Here is a 19,161-nt window from a genome sequence, read left to right as displayed (position 1 = left end):
CATTGCCACAGAGGGCAGTAGAGGCAGGTTCATTAAATATATTTAAGAGGGAATTAGATATATTTCTTCAGTATAAGGGTATTAAAGGTTACGGAGAGAAGGCGGAGCAGGCTCGAAGGGTCGAATGACCTACTCCTGCTCCTATCTTCTATGTTTCAATGTTTAAACCGGGGTCAAGAGTCACGTGATGGCGGCCGGTCCACCCACCGCGGCGGGGGGCCCAGCGGCGGGGGGCCCAGCACCCGGTCCACCCGCTGCGGCGGGGGGCCCAGCAAGAATACAGAAGCAGCTCACCAGAGAAGGATGATGATACAAAGATAAAGAGAAGATGACACAGACATAGATCCAAGAATTTCTAAGGAAAGAAGAAGGTATAATAGAAGGACAAAGTTTAGATGAAGCCTTTTTCAAAGGACAAATGAGGTCATTAAAAGAATGAACTAAATTCTAATGATAGCCAATCAAAAGAAAAATGAAGAGCTGAAGACAGAATGCAAAGCTAAGAGTTGGTCATGACTGAAATAGGGAAAAGAGTAGAAAATGTGGAGGAACGAGAAGCTGCTGTAGAAATGGAGATAAATGATTTAAGTGGGAAGTTGGAAGAGAGCAAAAAAAATTAAAGAGACAAGATTTATTGCCACAAAAAAATTGACATTTTGGAAAATTACAATAGGTGAAATAAGGTAAAGAAGGGTCAAATATGAAGGAATTTATAAAAGGATAGATCCCAAAGGTGCTGGGAACAACAGAAATACAAATCGAAAGGGCGCATAGAGCGCCAGTACCGAAACCGCCACCACATCAAAAACCAAGATCCATATTGGTAAAATTTCTAAGATATACGACAAGAGAAAACATACTGGAGCAGGCAAGAAAGAAGGTTAGAGAAGACAATAAGCCGTTGGACTATAAGGGACAAAAAATATTTTTTTACCCGGACATAAGCTTCGAGCTTTTAAAGAAGAGGAAGGAATTCAACATGGCAAAAACAATCTTATGGAAGAAAGGGTATAACTTTATATTAAGACATCTAACAGTACTCAAAGTATTGATTCCTGGGGAATGGAATAGACTGTTCTCAGACCCAAAGAAAGCCCAAGAATTTGCTGAACATTTGCAGGATAGGAGAAGAGAGGAGGAGGAGTGACAAGAAGGATATACAAGAAAATATACAAAATTATGTAAAAATATAAAGATAATGTATATATAAAGATTTAAAGATGGATAAGAGAAATGGAAGAAGAAAAAATGTTCTCGGGGGGGGCTGGGGATGGGAGAATAAGGGTCACTGCGAAATCGGTTGATGATTGCAAGTAAGTTCGCAAACCGAATGGAAAGGGGAGTTGTGGTTGCCGTCAAGGGACAGGAGGCAATCCAAGGAGGGGAGGTTCATTTGAGGTTAAAGGGTTATTGCTTGTGGGGATTGTTGGGGTATTTCATGTCTTAAATGCATTGTCATGTATTGAGATTAAAAAGGAAAACTTAAAAAACAGTAATGGAAAGAAAGGGATGGAGGTGAAGAGGCGGAAAAGAAGTGAAAATAAAGATACAAGATGGCCATGTTGGACTATATGACTATAAACATTAATGGAATACATAACCAACTTTAACTGTATCCCAATGGGAAAAAAAAATCACATATAATTTAAAAGACAAAGTTAAAAAACAAAGACAAAGACCTGGGAACCATATATGGAACATAACAGAAAGAGGCCTAGAACCTCCACCACCTAAAATGTTAAGAAGATAAACACGATCAGATTTAATGTGAGTAAGTAAATGATACGTCTTTTTTGTTTTATTGTATTTTATGTCTGTTTTTGGAGGGGGTGGGAAGGGGGAAGGGAGGGATGGGGAAAGAGAAAATGTCTCTGTGAATATTTAAAGAGGTGTATCTGTAAATATATTGGTTGATATGGTTCATAGTGCGATAAATAAAGAATTAACAAAGAGTCATAACACTATTGAGGATCTGCTGCCAGGAGGAAAGTAGATGTCAGAATCTGAAATACTGTCTGGAATCTAGCCTCTCAGTCCACTATATTTCAACGATCAAACACCCATTTTTATCTGCTGTAGTCCCATCCTAACCCATTTTATCCTCCCTTTATTCATCATCAATCCCTCCTTCCAGCTTCTACCACTCATCTACACAGTGACAATTTACAAGTGGCCAATTAACCTACGGACACATTTTTAGGAGTAGAAACGCTCTTGGTCACAGGGAGAAATTGCAAACAGAGGTCAGAATTTAACCCAGGACACTGAAACTGAGACATCAGCTCCTTTCCTTCTCCAAAAATAACTGTGGACCTCAAGGTTTTTACAGTAGAATTCCAAAAATCCAGATGCCAGAAATCCAAACCACCTGAGAATCCGGACTTTTTGAAAACTCTCAAACGGTTTAAATTTAGTGGGCTTTTGTGTGTGCGTGTGTAAGCGCCACAGAAGTACGGCGGCAACAATGACCCTTGTTGGCTATTTTTCTTTAAAACTGCTCATTTTGACAAATGAAGCATGCTATACTTGCTAATCAATAAACCATCAAAATGTACCTGTTCACCTCTTCTTTATTCCTCCTTAAATTTAAATTTTAAAAATATTGCCCAGGAATCCAGACCAATTCAATCCTCGAACAGGCCGAATTTTCAAACTTCTCCAGTACAAAGATACAGTGGCTACAAAAATCACTCAATTTTTTAAATTCCAAAATTTAGTTAATTTATCGAATGCAAACCCCTTGCTGCCATTGTGGAAATTGAACTCTTCCCTTGGTTAGTCCAGGCATCTGGGTACAGATCCCGATGCTTTAATTCTGAGTGATTTGACACTAACCAAAAACTCGTAGAGTGGGTCATCATTGAGCAAATCTCAAGATGTCACACTCCAAGAATCCATCTGCTCTTGGCAGAAAGGGAGAATTTTGCCCATCAGATTAGTACTGGTTCTAAACACTCACCAGAGGCACGTCAACAACTGATCAGCTTATTTTAGCTGGGCGCTTGATACCGTACTCATTCCGTGCTTGAAAGCTTGAGTAAAAGCCATCTCAAACCCAATAACGCTACCACCAAGACTCACTGACAACATTCAATGCCTGTGTTTATGCAATACACCAACTGCTCTCACTTGGCTAGAACTCCTTCCTCAGTGTAATCCTTTTGCCTAGAAATTGTTGCCAGCCACAAATCACAAATCCTTGAAAATTAACAAAATAAAGGGAAGGCATCTGGTTGATACCTGTGAAACAGAACTACTCATCCTATTACCAGCAACCGAGTGTTAGCCTTGCAAGTCAAGGACACATCCAACAAATGTAACGGGGGATCCATAGAGTATTACAACACAGAAAACAGGTCCTTCAGTCCTTCTAGTCTGTGCCAAATTATTATTCTGCCTTGTTCCACAGACCATAGCCCCTTCACACCCCTCCCATCCATGTACCTGCCCATATTTTTCTTAAATGTGAAAATTGAGCCTGCATTCACAACTTCAGCTGGCAGCTTGTTCCACACCACTCTCTGTGTGAGGAAGTTCCAGCCATACTTTTCCCTGGTTTATATTTCACCCAACCTCAATGGAAAAGCCAAGGTGCATTTGCTCTACCTACACCCATCAATTTTGTATACCTCTATCAAATCTCCCCTCATCCTTCTAAGCTCCAGGGAATAAAGTCCTAATCTGAAGTCCCAGGTTCCCGCACTGAAGATCAAGCAATGGAGACAGATATTTTGAAATGTGAACAAGACTATACAGCACAGTTACAGGCTCTTTTGGCCCACAAGCCAAATACATTTTGAACAGTGGGAGGAACCCCACATTGACACAAGGAGAATGTTAAAACATCTTACAGAAATTGCCAGATTCAAATCCCAGTCAATGGCGCTATAATAGCATTACGCTAACCATACCCCTTAACTTGTATGACAATAGCAGGCTTTTGGAACCTTCAGTACACAAATTGGCTCCTGCTTTCCCACACAAGTGATTACATTTCAGAGATGTCCTATTGCCTGCAAAACTGAGGCACTGCAATAGTCTGGTTCTGAACTCTTACCATCAGCATGCAGAAGTCTGGCAAATGCCCAGTCATTCCAAACACTGTTGTCTTCAGATACTTTTCGTGTCCTGCGAGGTCAATAAAGGTTATGACTTTGGTGGATTTCTCACAGATTTTTGTCCAGTCCAGACCTCCACCATGACTGTCTGGCTTGTTCACTACATCCCCTGTGCTGTCAAAGCCCAGAATGTCATTGCCAACACTGCTTGTCCGCCCGGATTCAACCTCATGCTTGTGTCGGAAAAGTTTCTGCCGTGCAAACCCTCGACCGTTGTCGAGTTCTCCGTGCGTTAAGACGCCCAACAATGTACTCTTACCGGCATCCACATTTCCAACCACTGCCACCCTGGAAGAGAAAGAGGAAATAATTCTAACAACTGAAGGCCACAAGGCTATCTGAAATTAAGAACAAGTGGCAAAATGACAGGGTTGAATTCAGCAGCGGACCTCTGGCTCCAGACACGAGTGGGGCCTCGGTGGGGAAGTCTCAGTGATCCGCAGTGGCCAGCATTGTTTTTTGAGAGAATTAAACATTATTTTAATGTTTAAAAAGCCTTACCTTGTTGTTTAAACACTTAAAAGTGATTTGTTGTTGCTACTGGGCCGTTTATCTGAAAAAAAAACGCTTATCTGAAAATAGGCCCGGTCCCAACCATTTCAGATAATTGGACTTGTACTGTACAACAATTGGCTGACAAATCTTTTTTTTTGAAAGATGGAAGAAAACCCACACAGACATTGGGAGAACATACAACTTCTTACAGACAGCGCAGCATTCAAACACAGATTGCTGTCATACAATAGCATTGAGCTAACCGCTATGTTAACCGTGCTGCCTTTCGTTTCAGAAGTAGGAGTGTAGACTAGGGCACTGACATTCCTGTGCAAGGGGAACGCAGCATCAAATACTGTCCTTTAATATGTAAAACTGCTTTCCCACACAGATAGAAGATTTTTAAAAGCAACAGTGGTGTTCTCCCAAGTTAGTAGCTGATGTTTATCCCTCAGCCATCATTGTGCAATCATTTTTATTTTTCTGATCATTTACTGAGAGATTTTCGCATTTACTACAACAGGGATCACATTTCAAAAATACAGTAAAATTCCCGTTATCTGGAATTCAAGCAACTGGCAAACAAAAAGCAGTCAGTTCGCCAATCATGCAACATGCAATTTCAAGCAAACGGCAAATTCACTTATCCGGCATCCACCAATCCCCACAGGTGCTGGATATCGGAGTTTTACTGAACCTTTTTGCCATTGAGTGCTTTGGAGCGATCAGAAGAAGTATGGATATGCATGTGTCTTTTTTTTTTAATTTATATGCAATGTGAAATAATTCAGTTTAAAGGACTGAACTTTCAGCAAATACCCTGGATGTTTTTGCATTGCTCAGCGAAATGCAAAAGTGCTCAAGTTTGGACTCTCTATTCCCTTTGTAATTCACCTCTGATTGAGACTTGATATCTAGGCTAACACCCAAAAGCTGTTTTTTTTTTGTACAAAAAAATATTTATTTTTATACATACAGACATAAAATACTTGTCCTGCCTACAGTATGTCTGATGTGTGTCTGCATGTTTTGCACCAAGGACTGGATCACTGATTAATCGGGTTCTACTCGTGCAATCAGATGACAATAAACTTGACATGAAAAACAAGTCAACCGTTCTTTCAGAAGGTAGCAGCAACAAATGAACCATGTCCAACAATAAATCATAATCTTTCCTGCTCCGACTTTGCTGAAAGCAGTGATTTACCCTCATCCCAAACTTTGATGATTTACTTCAATTGTTCCGCGGGTACAGGTTGACCCAAGGATTTCCAGCCTTCTATTGTTGCTAAGAAAAAAAAATTGCCTACCTGACTTCCAAAAAGTCATTCTCTCCAACTCGCTTGCGCACCAAGTAGTCAGCTACTTTTCCTCCCGCCTCCTGCCGCTCACGGAGAAGGATCAGGTCGGAGTAGATTTGGTCAGACAGACTCTTGACGGTTGCTACAGACGCTTCTATGTCATCATCATTCAGTCCATATTTCTTGCCATCTGGAATAATAGCATTGGGAATAAATGATGCAGGTTTTGGTTACCTTAATGCCCTGTTAGTTAGTTTTCCTCCTGGAAACAAGACCGTACAATTATAGCAGGAACTAAAAAAATTGACCTAGCACCCTATTCGATCGTGGTGTGCTTCCACCTTTAAGCAATTTTAAAAGTTGGGAGTTGGAGGGAAAATAGAAGGAACAGAACTTAATTTAGACATACAGCATGGAAACAGGCCCTTTCGGCCCACAAGTCGGTGCCACCCAATTATATCTAATTAACCTACAACCCCCAAGATTTTTTGAACAGTGGGAGAAAACTGGATTGCCCGGAAAAAAAATCCAAGTAGACAAGAGGGGAACATACAGACAGCACTGGATTCAAACTCCGGTCACTGGTGCTGTGTTGTGCTAACCGCTATACTAACCATGCTACCCAACAAGGGGTTGTAGGTCAATTGAGTATAATTGGGCAGCATGGGATCATGGGCCAAAAGGATCTGTTACTGTGTTGTACGTCTAAATTAAGTTTTGTTCCTTCTATTTACCAACATGGCACAGGATCCATATAAGTTACCGTGAGATGAGGATAGATACTTGTAGCAGATCCACAGAATTTTCTGACCAAGAACGTTACACCAAGATAACATCAAAAGACAAATCACAGAACCACCCCCATCATTGTTGATCCCATCTTCCAACACTTAGCCTGTGCAATTCAAGTGCTTGTCTAGACATCTTTTCAATGTTGTCAGTTACTCTGCTTCCACCACTCAGCACTCTGTGCAGGAAGAGGGCCCCCTTACCCGCTATTCTAAATCTATGTCTTCTAGTTTTAATGACTTCTGACAAGGGGGAAAAAAAAATTCCTGCAATCCTCTCAACCTACCCCACCCAGGAGCAAACAGTCCTAGCCTCTCCAGTCTGTCATCACGACCAAGGCAACATCCCAATGAATTGCCCCTGTGCCCACTCCAACCCCACCACATCTTTCCCACGGTGTGGTGAGTGTAACTGCTCGCAGTCCTTCAGCTATATAAAGTTGAAGCACAACTCCCATGTTCTGGCATTCAATCGCCTGACTAATAAAACCATCTGCTGGAGGAGCTCAGCAAGTCAAGCAGCATCAGTGGGACAAAATGAAATTGTCAATGTTTTGGGTTGGAACCTTGGAACCTTTCATGAAGACAGAATGCAGAGGGGAAAAAACCAACCGGATTGGTTTTATTTGCTCCAGGTTCCAGCTTCTTCCGTCTCTGACTAATGAAGTAAAATTCCCGTTATCCAGAATTCATGCAACCAGCAGCCTCAAGCAACTGGCAAAAAAATACAGAAAATAGGTAAAAAAATACGAAAGTTTAAAAGTGGCACCCCTCGTGGTCAGCTCGCCAATTATGCAACAAGCAGTCTCAAGCAAAAGGAAAATCAACTTATTAATCCCCATAGATGCTGGATACCAGGGGGTTTTACTGTACCCTATTTCCTCTGTTACTTCTTAATCTCTAGAACCTCAGCAGTGGTACATATCCTGGCCTCAGTATACTCAAAACACATCACCTCAAATTTATCTGCCTCCATCTGCCATTTCTCATCCCATAGCCCAAGTCTAACCTGCACCGATATCAATGTCAATTAAGGCTACGAACTTGCTGATCATACAACTGACATGAAAGGCATGGACTGAACAGATGTCAAAAGGTTGTTTCCCATGATGGAGAGTCTAGCACAACTTCAGGATTGAAGGGCATGGAGGAATTTCTTCAGCCAGAGGGAGGTAAATCTATGAAATTTGTTGCCACAGTTATGGAGGTCAGTTCAAAGCAGAGATCAATAGGTTCTTGACTAGCCAAGGACATCAAAGGTTATGGGGAGAAAGCTTAGGCAGTGGGGCTGAGTGGGGAAATGGATCAACTCATTATTAAATGGTGGGGTAGACTCGATGAGCTGAATAGCCCATTTCTACTCCCATATCTTATGACATTCACACTACAAACAGCAAGGGTCCCAGCACCAATCCCTGGGGAACCACAAGAAATAGGAGTCAGTCATCTGGTCCATCTAAAACCTGCTCTGCCATTCAATAATATCATGGGTGATCTGGCAAAATAAGGCATCCAATCACAAAAACAACCCTCTACCTTCAGCTTTTCCTCCTGCCAAGCAAATCTAAGATATAATTCACAAATTGCCTTGGATCTCACAGGCCCTAACCTTTGGGACCAGCCTCCCAGGTGGAACCTTGAAGGCCTCAATGAAGTCCACATAAACCATATCAATGACACTGCCCTTAATGTATTTTGCTATCGCCTCAAAAAATAAAATCAATCAAATTGGTCACACAAGATGTGCCCTTGACAAAGCTGCGTTGGCAACTTCGGACTAGTTCCTTTCTTTCTTAGCAATCATTCAACTTGTTGCTCTATTTCCATCCCCACCACACTGCCCCCCCCCCCGCCCCCCCAAAAAAAACCTGTACTTTAGACTTGAAGGTCTGTAGTTGCCAGGTTTTCTCCTCTGTTCTCCTTCTTGGCATCTGACAATCATCTGGTACCGCAGTTGCAGCCAGCAGAAATTCAAAACACTTAGCTAGAGACCCAGCAATCTCTTTCCTTGCCTCCTAAAACAATCACAAACTTTCATAGTGAACACTGAAGTAGTCATCCATACCTTCTGGTTCCACACTTGTGCTCTATTCATTCCCTGGCTTCAGATTTACCTCAATCATCTGCCAAATGATGTTCTCAGAATCAGAATTTATTGTTATGAACATGTCACGAGATTCGTTGATTTTATGGCAACATCACAGTGTAAACATTTATATAAACCACCTTGCAAAATAAATTTAAAAATTAATCTTATTGGCCAGTTGTAGGGGAAGGAGGGTGGGAATTAATGGGGAGGGAGAGGGAGGTTGTTTTTTTGTTTTTTATATATATATTTATATATCTTTGGCTTGGCTTCGCGGACGAAGATTTATGGAAGGGGTAAATGTCCACGTCAGCTGCAGGCTGGTTTGTGGCTGACAAGTCCGATGCGGGACAGGCAGACACAGTTGCAGCGGTTGCAGGGGAAAATTGGTTGGTTGGGGTTGGGTGTTGGGTTTTTCCTCCTTTGCCTTTTGTCAGTGAGGTGGGCTCTGCGGTCTTCTTCAAAGGAGGTTGCTGCCCGCCAAACTGTGAGGCGCCAAGATGCACAGTTTGAGGCGATATCAGCCCACTGGCGGTGGTCAATGTGGCAGGCACCAAGAGATTTCTTTAGGCAGTCCTTGTACCTTTTCTTTGGTGCACCTCTGTCACGGTGGCCAGTGGAGATCTCGCCATATAACACGATCTTGGGAAGGCGATGGTCCTCTGCATATGAATTTTATTAGAATTCGATGTAATGGTGGTTTTAAAATAAAATATTCAAAAAATAAAAGAATCTGATGGCAGAGAGGAAGAAGCTATCCTTGTGCCACTGAGTGCTCATCCTCAGGCTCCTGTACCTCCCCCCCCCCCCCCCCTCCATGGTAGCAGAGTGAAGAGGGTGGTGGGGGTCCTTTAGGATAGATGCTGCATTCTTAAGACACTGTCTCTTGCAGACGACCTCGATGGAGTGAATCACTGGCACCCATGTCGCAGGCCAAGTCAACAACCCTCTCAAACTTTTTCTTTCCCTGAGTACTGGCACCTCCATACCAGTGATGCAAACAGTCAGAATGCTCTCCACGGTACACCTGTAGATGTGATATTACATGAAATTTCTTTTTGTCTACCATCAGGCAGATTCACTATCAGCAGAAATCGCCCAGAGCCTCTTACAGTCAGAGAAAGAATCAAAGGAGAGTTCCCACACCCACACTACCCCTCGCCCTCCCCCCAGAGTCACTGAGTGTCCATGGATTCACCTCCAGCACTCGCACAGCCTTCAGAGCCACAAAACCTCCAGCTCCAGAGGTACACCTCTGACACAATCAGGAAGCCTCCATCCCCGAAGCACCCTCTCGCAACTCAGTTCCAATCAGCCCTTTCAGCCAGTATCGTCAATCTCCAGCAGCCTGGTGTGTGACTATAGTAATCTGCAGCCTGCATGGGTTCCTCGCTTCGACTCATCACCTGTCTGCTCTTCAACTACAGAGCCCCCCACTGGCCTGCTGGCATGAACACCACCCAATGATTTGTAACCTCTGCTGTTGCAGGATTTTGAAATAAACCACCGTCGGCTCCTTTAAAAGGCACTTTAAAGCCTGCATGGAGCCAACAGCAGTCAGACTGGGCAGTTGGACCCCGATGGGGAGCACTGTCTCTGCTCCCTCAGGTCCACAGCAGCACTCCTGGTTGGCTTTCCCTTCTTTTGCTCCTTATATCCACCACACGCTTTCATTCTCTTTATCCATCCCTTTATTCTTTGTCTTGCAGGGTTTCCTATATTGTTGCCCTTTGAATTCTTCCCACTGATCAGATGTGGATTTGCTTCCAAGTACATGCTCCAAGTTTACCTTAGCTGGGTCATGTCTTGTTTTACCAAAATTTGTTCTTCCTCCAATTCCCCTTTTTTCAAAACCTATTTGAAATATATGGTCACCATCTCCAAAATGAATCCACAAAAACATTCTCTCTGACCATCTATTTTCCCCAACAAGGTTCTGTCATGCTCCTTCCCTCAGTCTATATCAGCATTCAAAAGCTCTCCTGAACACATCAAAAAAAATTTGTTCCCTTGGAGCCTGTTATATCAAAGCACTCCCAATTAATATTTGGGAAATTGAAACCCCAAACTCCTACAACTGCAGTTCCAATTACATCTATCGACAAATTGCATATTTGTTCCTGTTGACTGTTGGGAGGTCTGTAATGCACTGTTAAAGCGACAACACCCTTATTTCTAATCTCTACCCATCTGGCATCATTTAAGAAGCCTTTCAGTATATCCTCCCCATATACTGAAATAACATATTCCTTGCCAAGGCTGCCACTTATTTTAAATCCCAACCTTGCCTGAAAATTCTGTATATTGGGATACAGAGTTATTAGCACTGCTCCCACGGTGTGTTCTCCCACAACCACAACTCAGTGATAACAATTTCATCACACCAAGTGTTAATTCAACAAGTTAATCTACCCAACTAGTTTGAGGTCTTGCATTAAAAGTTGTATCCCCCTTGTGTGCTTTTATCTTCCTGCTCTGCCTTCTGGACAGATATTCCCATCTGAATATCTACTTTGATCATCTTTGCCCTGCCAACTTGGTTTAAACCTTCCCTAAATGCACCAGCAAACCTCCCCATGAGGATGGATGCCATCAAGACGACAGACGCTGACAAACTGGAGTACCACACAACATGCTGTGGAGGGACTCAGGCAAGATCCATAGAAAGCAATAATTCAGGCCACATTGATTGTCAATTGCTGTTCATGGATGCTGCCCACCCACTAAATTCTTCCAACATTTTGTGTGCTGCTCCCCATTCAGAGTTTGGTACCATTCCAGTTAGGTGCACACCATCCTTCTACAGAACCATCACAGTGATCCAGGAACATATAGCTCAATCCCCCACTATTCCTGCAACGTAGTATTAACCTGACGTCCTTCTAATCGTACACTTGCCTGTTTCAATTGTCCAGTGTGGTAACTCAAATGACGCGGTTAACGCAATGTTATTATGGCACCAGTGACCCAAGTTCGAATCCAGCACTGTCTGTCAGGAGTTTGAATGTTCTCCCCAAGACCTGCGTGGGTTTCCTCTGGGTGCTTGGGTTTCCTCCCACCCTCCAAAAACATACAGGGTTTGTAAATTAATTGGTCTATTTGGAGGGCACAGACCTGTGGGTCGGAAAGGCCTGTTACTGTGCTGTATCTCCAACTCAAAAGGAAATGGAAGTAGATGGTATATGCATGGATTGGCACCACTGTCCAGTACAGCCCTGCATTGGGCACCATCCAGGAAAGGTGAACCGAGAGGTACCACCAACAATAAGATTCTCTCCTCAAACTTTGTGCGGCATTTGACGGATAGAGCGGATTGAATGAATAAACTGAAGTTGACAGTATAAATAAATGCAGAAGAAAACCTTGAAACTTTACCCGAGCCTTGGCCAATCACGTATATGGTTTCTCCACATCCCTCGTCCATTCGCTCTCTCAGCTGCTTCAGCAAGTAGTCATACTGCTCCGAACTTGGGCTCACTAACACAAACTAGATTAAAGAAAAGGAGATTGCTGTAGGATTACTTAAATAAATTGATTAAAATCAGTCAAAAGCAAAGCCGCATTGCTAAGTTTAAAGACAGGGTTAAACAGGAGAGTGCAGATGCTGTGATTAGAGTTGAATACACAAAAGTGCTGGAGAAACTCAGCAGGTTACACAGCATCCACAGAAAGGAAAGGGTAAATCAGAAATAAAGTGGGAAAATTCTAGAAATAGACACCATTTGACAAAGGATTAAATCTAGATTGTTACCCTGTCCCTTTTTTTGTAAAGCAAATAGGACATGTAGATTTGGGATTCTTGTTTTATCAATGATAGGATATCGGCGTGTGCATACTGCAAGGACTGCACAAAGCAATTTGCTGCATGTGAAACACTACAAAAGGCACAATATTTGAAAGCCAAGCTTGTTCCTATCACTTTGGTCACTTATCACATTGTAAATTAGATCACTGCAAACTATTTTGTCTTTACCTCATTTCATTACAACGTTAGGGCAAGGAGTTTGTGCGTTCTCCTGACAGGCAGCTTGGGTTTTCCTTGGGGGCTCTGGTTTCCTCCCACCCTTCAGGACACACGGGTGGGGAGGGGGTGTAGGTGAATTGAATGTAAATTGGGTGGCAAGGGCTTGTGGACCGAAAGAACCTGTTACCATGCTGCATGTCGAAATTAAAAATTAAATTGCCTCAGTTCCACTTATTTTCCTGTTATAATTGGGTTTTAGTGTTTTGATCCATCCTCTTTTTTTTTTAAAAAAAAAGTACTTTGCCAATAATCAAAATCATTCTCTTGTTGTTTTGCCAGAATTATGGAGATGCTTGGCAAGATTTTACTGGATTAACGAACATAGTTTTGGACTTCGCTGAAGGAAATATTTCTTGCTTTGAATGCAATGCAGGAAAGGAACCAGTTGCCTTATGATGAAAGATGGTGGATTGGGAGCTGTAAGATTGAAGTGATCTTCTTGAAAATGAGCCTGAGAAGATTTGGCTATGGGATTGTTGATCTGAAAGTTGACACCAAATGATCTCCTTTTACTGCTTGAGGAAATAAATGAGAAAACTAGGAGAGCCAGCTCAGAGATGGAGAGGCATCACCCTTGGTGCCTTGGCAAAATCTTCCAGGTCAAGTGAACCCATCATCAACATGGCCTCCCGGCCAAAATTCCTCGCTCCATCAGCTGGCTCTGACGAGCAAGCGTCATTGGTTGCTCTTAAACTCCATCACAGCTCGATAATTACCAGAAGGGAGAAACTTGGGTCACGCCATTGGATGCAAAAGCCAATCCATGTTTTCTGAGCCCTTCATCAGGAAACAAACTCAATGTCCTAACAAAAGTAAAACTCAAAATTCTGCAGACGCCGTGATTGACAATTTTCTAACAGCAGCCAGCGATTGGGGCCAGGGTTCAAATCCCGCGCCGTCTGCGTGGGTTTCCTCTGGTGATGGGGGGGGGGGGGGGGGGGTGGGGTGGCACTCTGGCTTCCTCCCACCATTCAAAATATACCGGGGTGTAGGTCAATTAGATCGAAATGGCCTGTTACTGTGCTGTATGTCTACATTTTTTTTTTAAAGTAAATTTAACTTGACAACACTCCTGTAAATGTCCTTAGACCACATTGGGGTAGCTGGAGACGCTAAAAAAAAGTTGCTGTGTGTAGGCAACATTTGTTTATGCCAGTGATATAAGTTTGGAAACAGTTTGCAACTTAGGGTGTTTTGCTACATTAAATGTAGTACACAACTTCTAGTACAAATTGGATACACTGGTTCAAATGGAGCAAGAGAGAAGACTTTCTCTCCTAGACAGAGCAGAAGGCGAGGGAAATCACTGTGGAACTTAGCAACAGGACCCCACAGGCTCAGCAACTCCAAGGTCAACAGCACAGCCAGTCATTAGTGCCACACAGTTCCATCTTGACCTCTAGTACCGTCTGCATAGTTTGTCATTCTCTAATGACTGTGTAGGATCCTCCCCCACCTACCAAGTACACCAGCTTCCTCTTTGCAAGGCAAAGTGAATTAGCCACTATATATCGTGTAGGAGACTGGTCAAACCTGAGTGCATTTGTCAGGGACTTTGACTGAACAGGTTATAGGGGAAGTTAGCAAGCTGGCCCAGGAAGCAGCCTTTCAACTCATCAAGTTTATGCAGAAAGAAAATGTCGAAGGATTTCACCACTCAGATAGTCCCACCATTCAGCAATATACAGGATTGCCAATTGCAGCAAATCACCCATTGCAATAAATGTGCCAAATTTATCACCCTTTCCTCTTCCACATTAAACAATAGCACCCTGAACACCTTACAGGGCCTCAGGTGTGGCACAGACCAAACAGATATGCCTTTAAAACTCAAGGCCAGTAGTATAATGATGTTCTGTCCCAGGTATTTAAATTATCAACAAACACAGTCTACATCGGAGAGATTGGACACAGAATGAGAGATCGCTTTGTCTGCGGTAACAGCACGGATCTCCCAGTGGCCATCCATTTCAAGTCCCAGCCCCATCCCCTTGCTGACCTCTCCATGGTCTCATGCACTACCAGACTGAGACCACCACAAATTGGAGGAACAACACCTCATCTTCCAACAGGGCACCCTCCAACTGGATGGCATTAATACTGACTTCTCTGTCTTTCATTAAATCCCTCCAAACCCCCACCCCACTTCCCCCAGCTGTCTCTCCCTTCACTGCCTCCTTTCGCGCAGAGGCGATCAATTCTTATCTCTTCTTTTATCACATCAAATTAACCCTTTCTGTTGATCTGAATTCTGATTTCCTGATTCTGGCTCACTCTGCTTATTCCTTGAAGAAGGGCCCAGGCCCTTCTTTATGGATGCTGGAAAGACCAGCTGAGATCCTCCAGCATTTCGGCGTGTTTTTATGATAATCACAGCATCTGCAGACTTTTGTGCTTCACTTAGGTTTTACATCTTATCGACAGTTGCTTCAAAAGAGAAGAAAACCTTGCAGCTGCTCAATCAGGACCAACAGTTGCTGGGAGACCTCAACTTCCATGAGTAGATATTAATAAAGGGTCGAGGAGGAGAAACGAAACATTCCTCCCCATTGATGCCGAGTTCTTCCAGAAATTCTTTGTCAGTTACCGGGATGTTGCCTGAATTAAAGAGCATAGGTTGAGTGAACTTTTTTAAATTTTTTTTATTTATAACGTGGATGGCCAGCGGCTTTTTCACTGAGGACTGAAGTGGACAATACAATGGATCTTAGTTTTAAGGTGCCTGGAAGAAGGGGGATTACATGAGGCAAATTCTTCAGACAGAGATTGATAGGTGTTGAGTACCCAGGGAATCAAAGGTTATAGGGAGAAGGCCAGGGAGTGGAGTTGAGTCGGAAAATAGATCAACTCATGATGGAATGGCAGGGCAAACTCAATGGGGAATAGATTCTTTCTATGTTTTAGCAGAAACAGTGGTGAGGCAAGTACAATAGGAGGATTAGTCAATAGGGGAATTATAGACATTTGTTAGATTAGGTGCAAAGCTCAAAATCATTATCAGATACATACAACCCTGAAATTATTTTTCCTGTGGGATAATAGAATTTCTACTATTCGGCAACTGTAAGCTGTACTCCAGAGGAAGATTATGAATACAAAAATGTAAACAAACTGACTGTGCAATGAAGAAAAAAAATTCAGCAATAATTTACAAACTAAAAATCCTTAAAGGAGTCTCTGATGGAGTGTTGTTTAGGTAATTAGGTCAACACAACCTGTGGATTGAAGGGCCCAGACTGCACTATGCTCACAAGATACAAGAGAAGAAGTAGGCCCATGGAGCCTGCTCCGCCATTCCAATCAGGAGCTGATCCACCCTCCCACTCAGCCTCACTCCCCAGAACCCTTGAAGCCCTGACTAATCAAATACATGACAATCTCTGCCTTAAATGCACCCAACGACCTCACTTCCGCAGCCGCCTGCGGCCAACAAGTTCCAGAGATTCGCAAATCTCCGGCTAAAACAATTTTTCAACATCAGTTTTAAATTTGCTGATAATACCATGGTAGTTGGTTGCATAAAAAGGGCCAAGGAGCTGATTGTCAACTTCAAGAAGGGAAAACCAGAGGTGTACAATCCAGTGATCTTTGAGGGGATCAGAGAGTGAGCAAGTTTAAGTTCTTAGCAGTCACTCTCTCAGAGGATCTTTCCTGGCTTAATGAAGAAAGCACATCAGCACCTCTACTTCCTCAGAAGTTTGCAGAGGTTTGGTATGACACAGAGGCCCTGGCAAATTTCTACAGAGGTGCAGTGGAAAATATGCTGACTGATTGCATTGTGGTCTGGTATGGGGACACAAATACTCTGCAAAAGGTGGTAGACACAGCCCAGGACATCAGAGACAAAACTCTCAACGCCATCAAGAGCATCTACAAAGAACATTGCCATCAGAGAGCAGTAGCGATCATCAAGGATCCACACCACCCAGCACACGCTCTAGTCTTGCTGCTGCCATCAGGAAAGGGGTATAGGTTCCACAGGACTCGCACCATCAGGTTCAGGAACAGCTGGCTACCCCTCCACCATCGGACTCCTCAACAACAAACTCAATCATTTAAGGACTCTTACTTGTGCACTTTATTGATTTTTTCCCCCTCTCTGAATTGCAGTCAGTTGTTTATATTTCTTCATTTGTTTACACTGGATTTTTTTTTGGCACTGCCAGGAAAAAGAATCACAGGTTGTAGATGATGTCATGTATTTACTCTGAAATTGAGACCTTTTATCCTGAAGTTGTGCTGGACTCACTTATCATGGGAAACATCTACTTCTGTCCAGGCCTTTCAGCATTCAAAATATCTGAGATCACCCCCCCCCAACCATCCTTCGGTACTCCAACGTGTGTTGCCCAAGCACCAACAATCATTCCTGATGTGCTAACCCTTTCATTCCCATAAATCTTCGATGAACCCTCTCCCTCTATAATAAGGCACCTAAAACTCTACACTTGTACTCCCAAGTGTCCCATAACGTTTCAGCACGACACAGCCACAGTGCCAAAGGGCCAGGAGTGACATCCCACACTGTCTGTAAGGAGTTTGCACGTTCTCCTCACGTCACTAAGGGTGCTCTGGTTTCCTCCCACCCTTCAAAACATAGAGGGGTTGTAGGTCAGCACAGGCTGATGGCCCAGAAGGGCCTGTTACCTGGGTCTATGCCTACATTTAAATTTAACATTACACCCCTGCTCTTGTATGCCATTGCCCCAGACATGAATGCCAACACTGCATTCACCTTCTTCACCAAGAGCCTCAAACTGGAGGTCAACCTTTGCGCGGGGCACTCAGCATTGGAGTGGCTGCCGGCACCGTCCGGACAGGCCAAGGGGCTGCCTGGGGGCCCGGGGCCTAGCTCGGCCGGGCCCGGGCCCCCTCCCCCTCCTTCCCCCAGCCCCGAGCCCTGTCCTCTACCTTGGACGCCAGGTCGGGCTCCAGCTCGCCGTTCACGTCGCCGTCCAGCTCGGGGGCGAAGATGCTGGCCAGCTCCCCGGCGCCGGGCCCGGCCTCGGCTGCCACAGCCGGCGCCGCCATTCATCCGAGGCCTCCTCAGGAGGACAAACTGCCTTTAAGGTTCTTTAACGAATAAAAGTCCGCCGAGGCAAATTTTAAAAAAAAGCCGGGCGCGTTCAGGCGACGGTTTCCAGGCTCTCCGGGCGAGTGTTTCAAGTGTACCCCGCTGCCCGCTCGCGTATCGGCCGCTTCAAGGCTCCCCTACGCAGGTCGACGGACGGCTGTTTCAAGGCAGCCCGAAGCCCCTTTGGCAAACGCCGACCCTCGCGCGCGCGCGCGCGCACCAACTGCTCGCAACCGCTCGCTGTTTTCTCAAACTTCCTCCTCATCACGGCACAGGTGAAAGGGCGGGACATAACATATGGGCCAATGGGCATTCAAGGTGAAAGAGAGGGACGGGTCCTTTAAGCGGCTGCTGGTAGGCGGGGTCGACGAGGATTGGCTGAGCTGCGCAAACGCCCAGGATCTGATTGGCACGTACATCCACCTATAAGCGGTAGAATTGCCATGCCAATCAAGGTTCTAGGGACAACCCCTGTCATTCCCTCTGTGTGTCAATCTGATGCAATGCAAAGCAACACAACACAACAAAAAGCCACAATGTGCCATGTAATCTCACGACCTTTTACTGGGAATTTAGCTTTCTGATGAAACACTGCTGACGTTCCATGCAACAACCTGAACCAATTTTTCTCTCGCTTGTATAACTTGTTTGTGACATCAGATTTATTGTCAGACGGCATACACAACTTCACGTACAACCCTGAGGTCCTTTCTCCTACAGGCCAGGCGGAATCCCTGGCGATCACGGGGTTGTTGGCGACACGAGGCGAGGAACCTATCCAGGCTGCGGGCGACTGCGATTGAGGGATTCACACCGAGCCAGCGGCCCGCTGACTCGAGACTGGCTGACGGGCGCACCAGGTAGCAGAACTGGCACGTGAAAGGGTGCTGAAGGTCGACTGACCATGGTGGAGGTTCAGATCTGGAGCTTCGGCTGGACTCCGTGCAATGGTATGCAAAAAAAAGTGTTCAACATACATGTAAACAAATAAAGAAATGTAAACAAACAGACTGTGCAATACCGAAAAAAAACAATCAGTGAAGTGCAAAAGTAAGAGTTCTTAAATGAGTTTGTCATTGAGGAGTCTGATGGTGGAGGGGTAGCAGCTGTTCCTAAACCTAGTGGTATGAGTCTGGTAGTGAACTGGGATTTCACTAGAAGTGTCCTGTACTGATGACTGGTCCCGCCTCCCGGCTCCTCCCCTAGGGACCCTTATATAACCATGGTTTCCCACCTAAATCCTGAACTCCTCTGAAGCCCATTCCTGAACCCTAC

General features: G+C 44.2%; 1 protein-coding gene across 3 annotated transcripts in view; it reads right to left on the bottom strand.

Moving 5' to 3' along the window:
• The window catches only part of LOC138748206 (GTP-binding protein 1-like), a 46,312-nt gene extending 28,185 nt beyond the window's left edge, over positions 1 to 18,127 (bottom strand). For 2 of the 3 annotated variants that reach the window (XM_069907998.1, XM_069907996.1), the window contains exons 1-4: positions 17,724 to 18,127; positions 12,164 to 12,275; positions 5,924 to 6,104; positions 4,058 to 4,406 (exon numbers count right to left, since the gene is read on the bottom strand). In XM_069907998.1, the coding sequence (XP_069764099.1) occupies positions 4,058 to 4,406; positions 5,924 to 6,104; positions 12,164 to 12,275; positions 17,724 to 17,843 (762 nt within the window). In that variant the 5' untranslated portion in view covers positions 17,844 to 18,127. The remainder of the gene's footprint in view (positions 1 to 4,057; positions 4,407 to 5,923; positions 6,105 to 12,163; positions 12,276 to 17,723) is intronic. The other variant, XM_069907997.1, reaches the window with a different exon arrangement.
• Positions 18,128 to 19,161: the final 1,034 nt, after the last annotated feature.

Source organism: Narcine bancroftii, chromosome 13 (genome assembly GCF_036971445.1).
Source record: "Narcine bancroftii isolate sNarBan1 chromosome 13, sNarBan1.hap1, whole genome shotgun sequence".
Taxonomy (NCBI): domain Eukaryota; kingdom Metazoa; phylum Chordata; class Chondrichthyes; order Torpediniformes; family Narcinidae; genus Narcine; species Narcine bancroftii.
The sequence above is the reverse complement of the archived record's forward strand: the minus strand, read 5'-3'. Positions and strand labels throughout refer to the sequence as shown.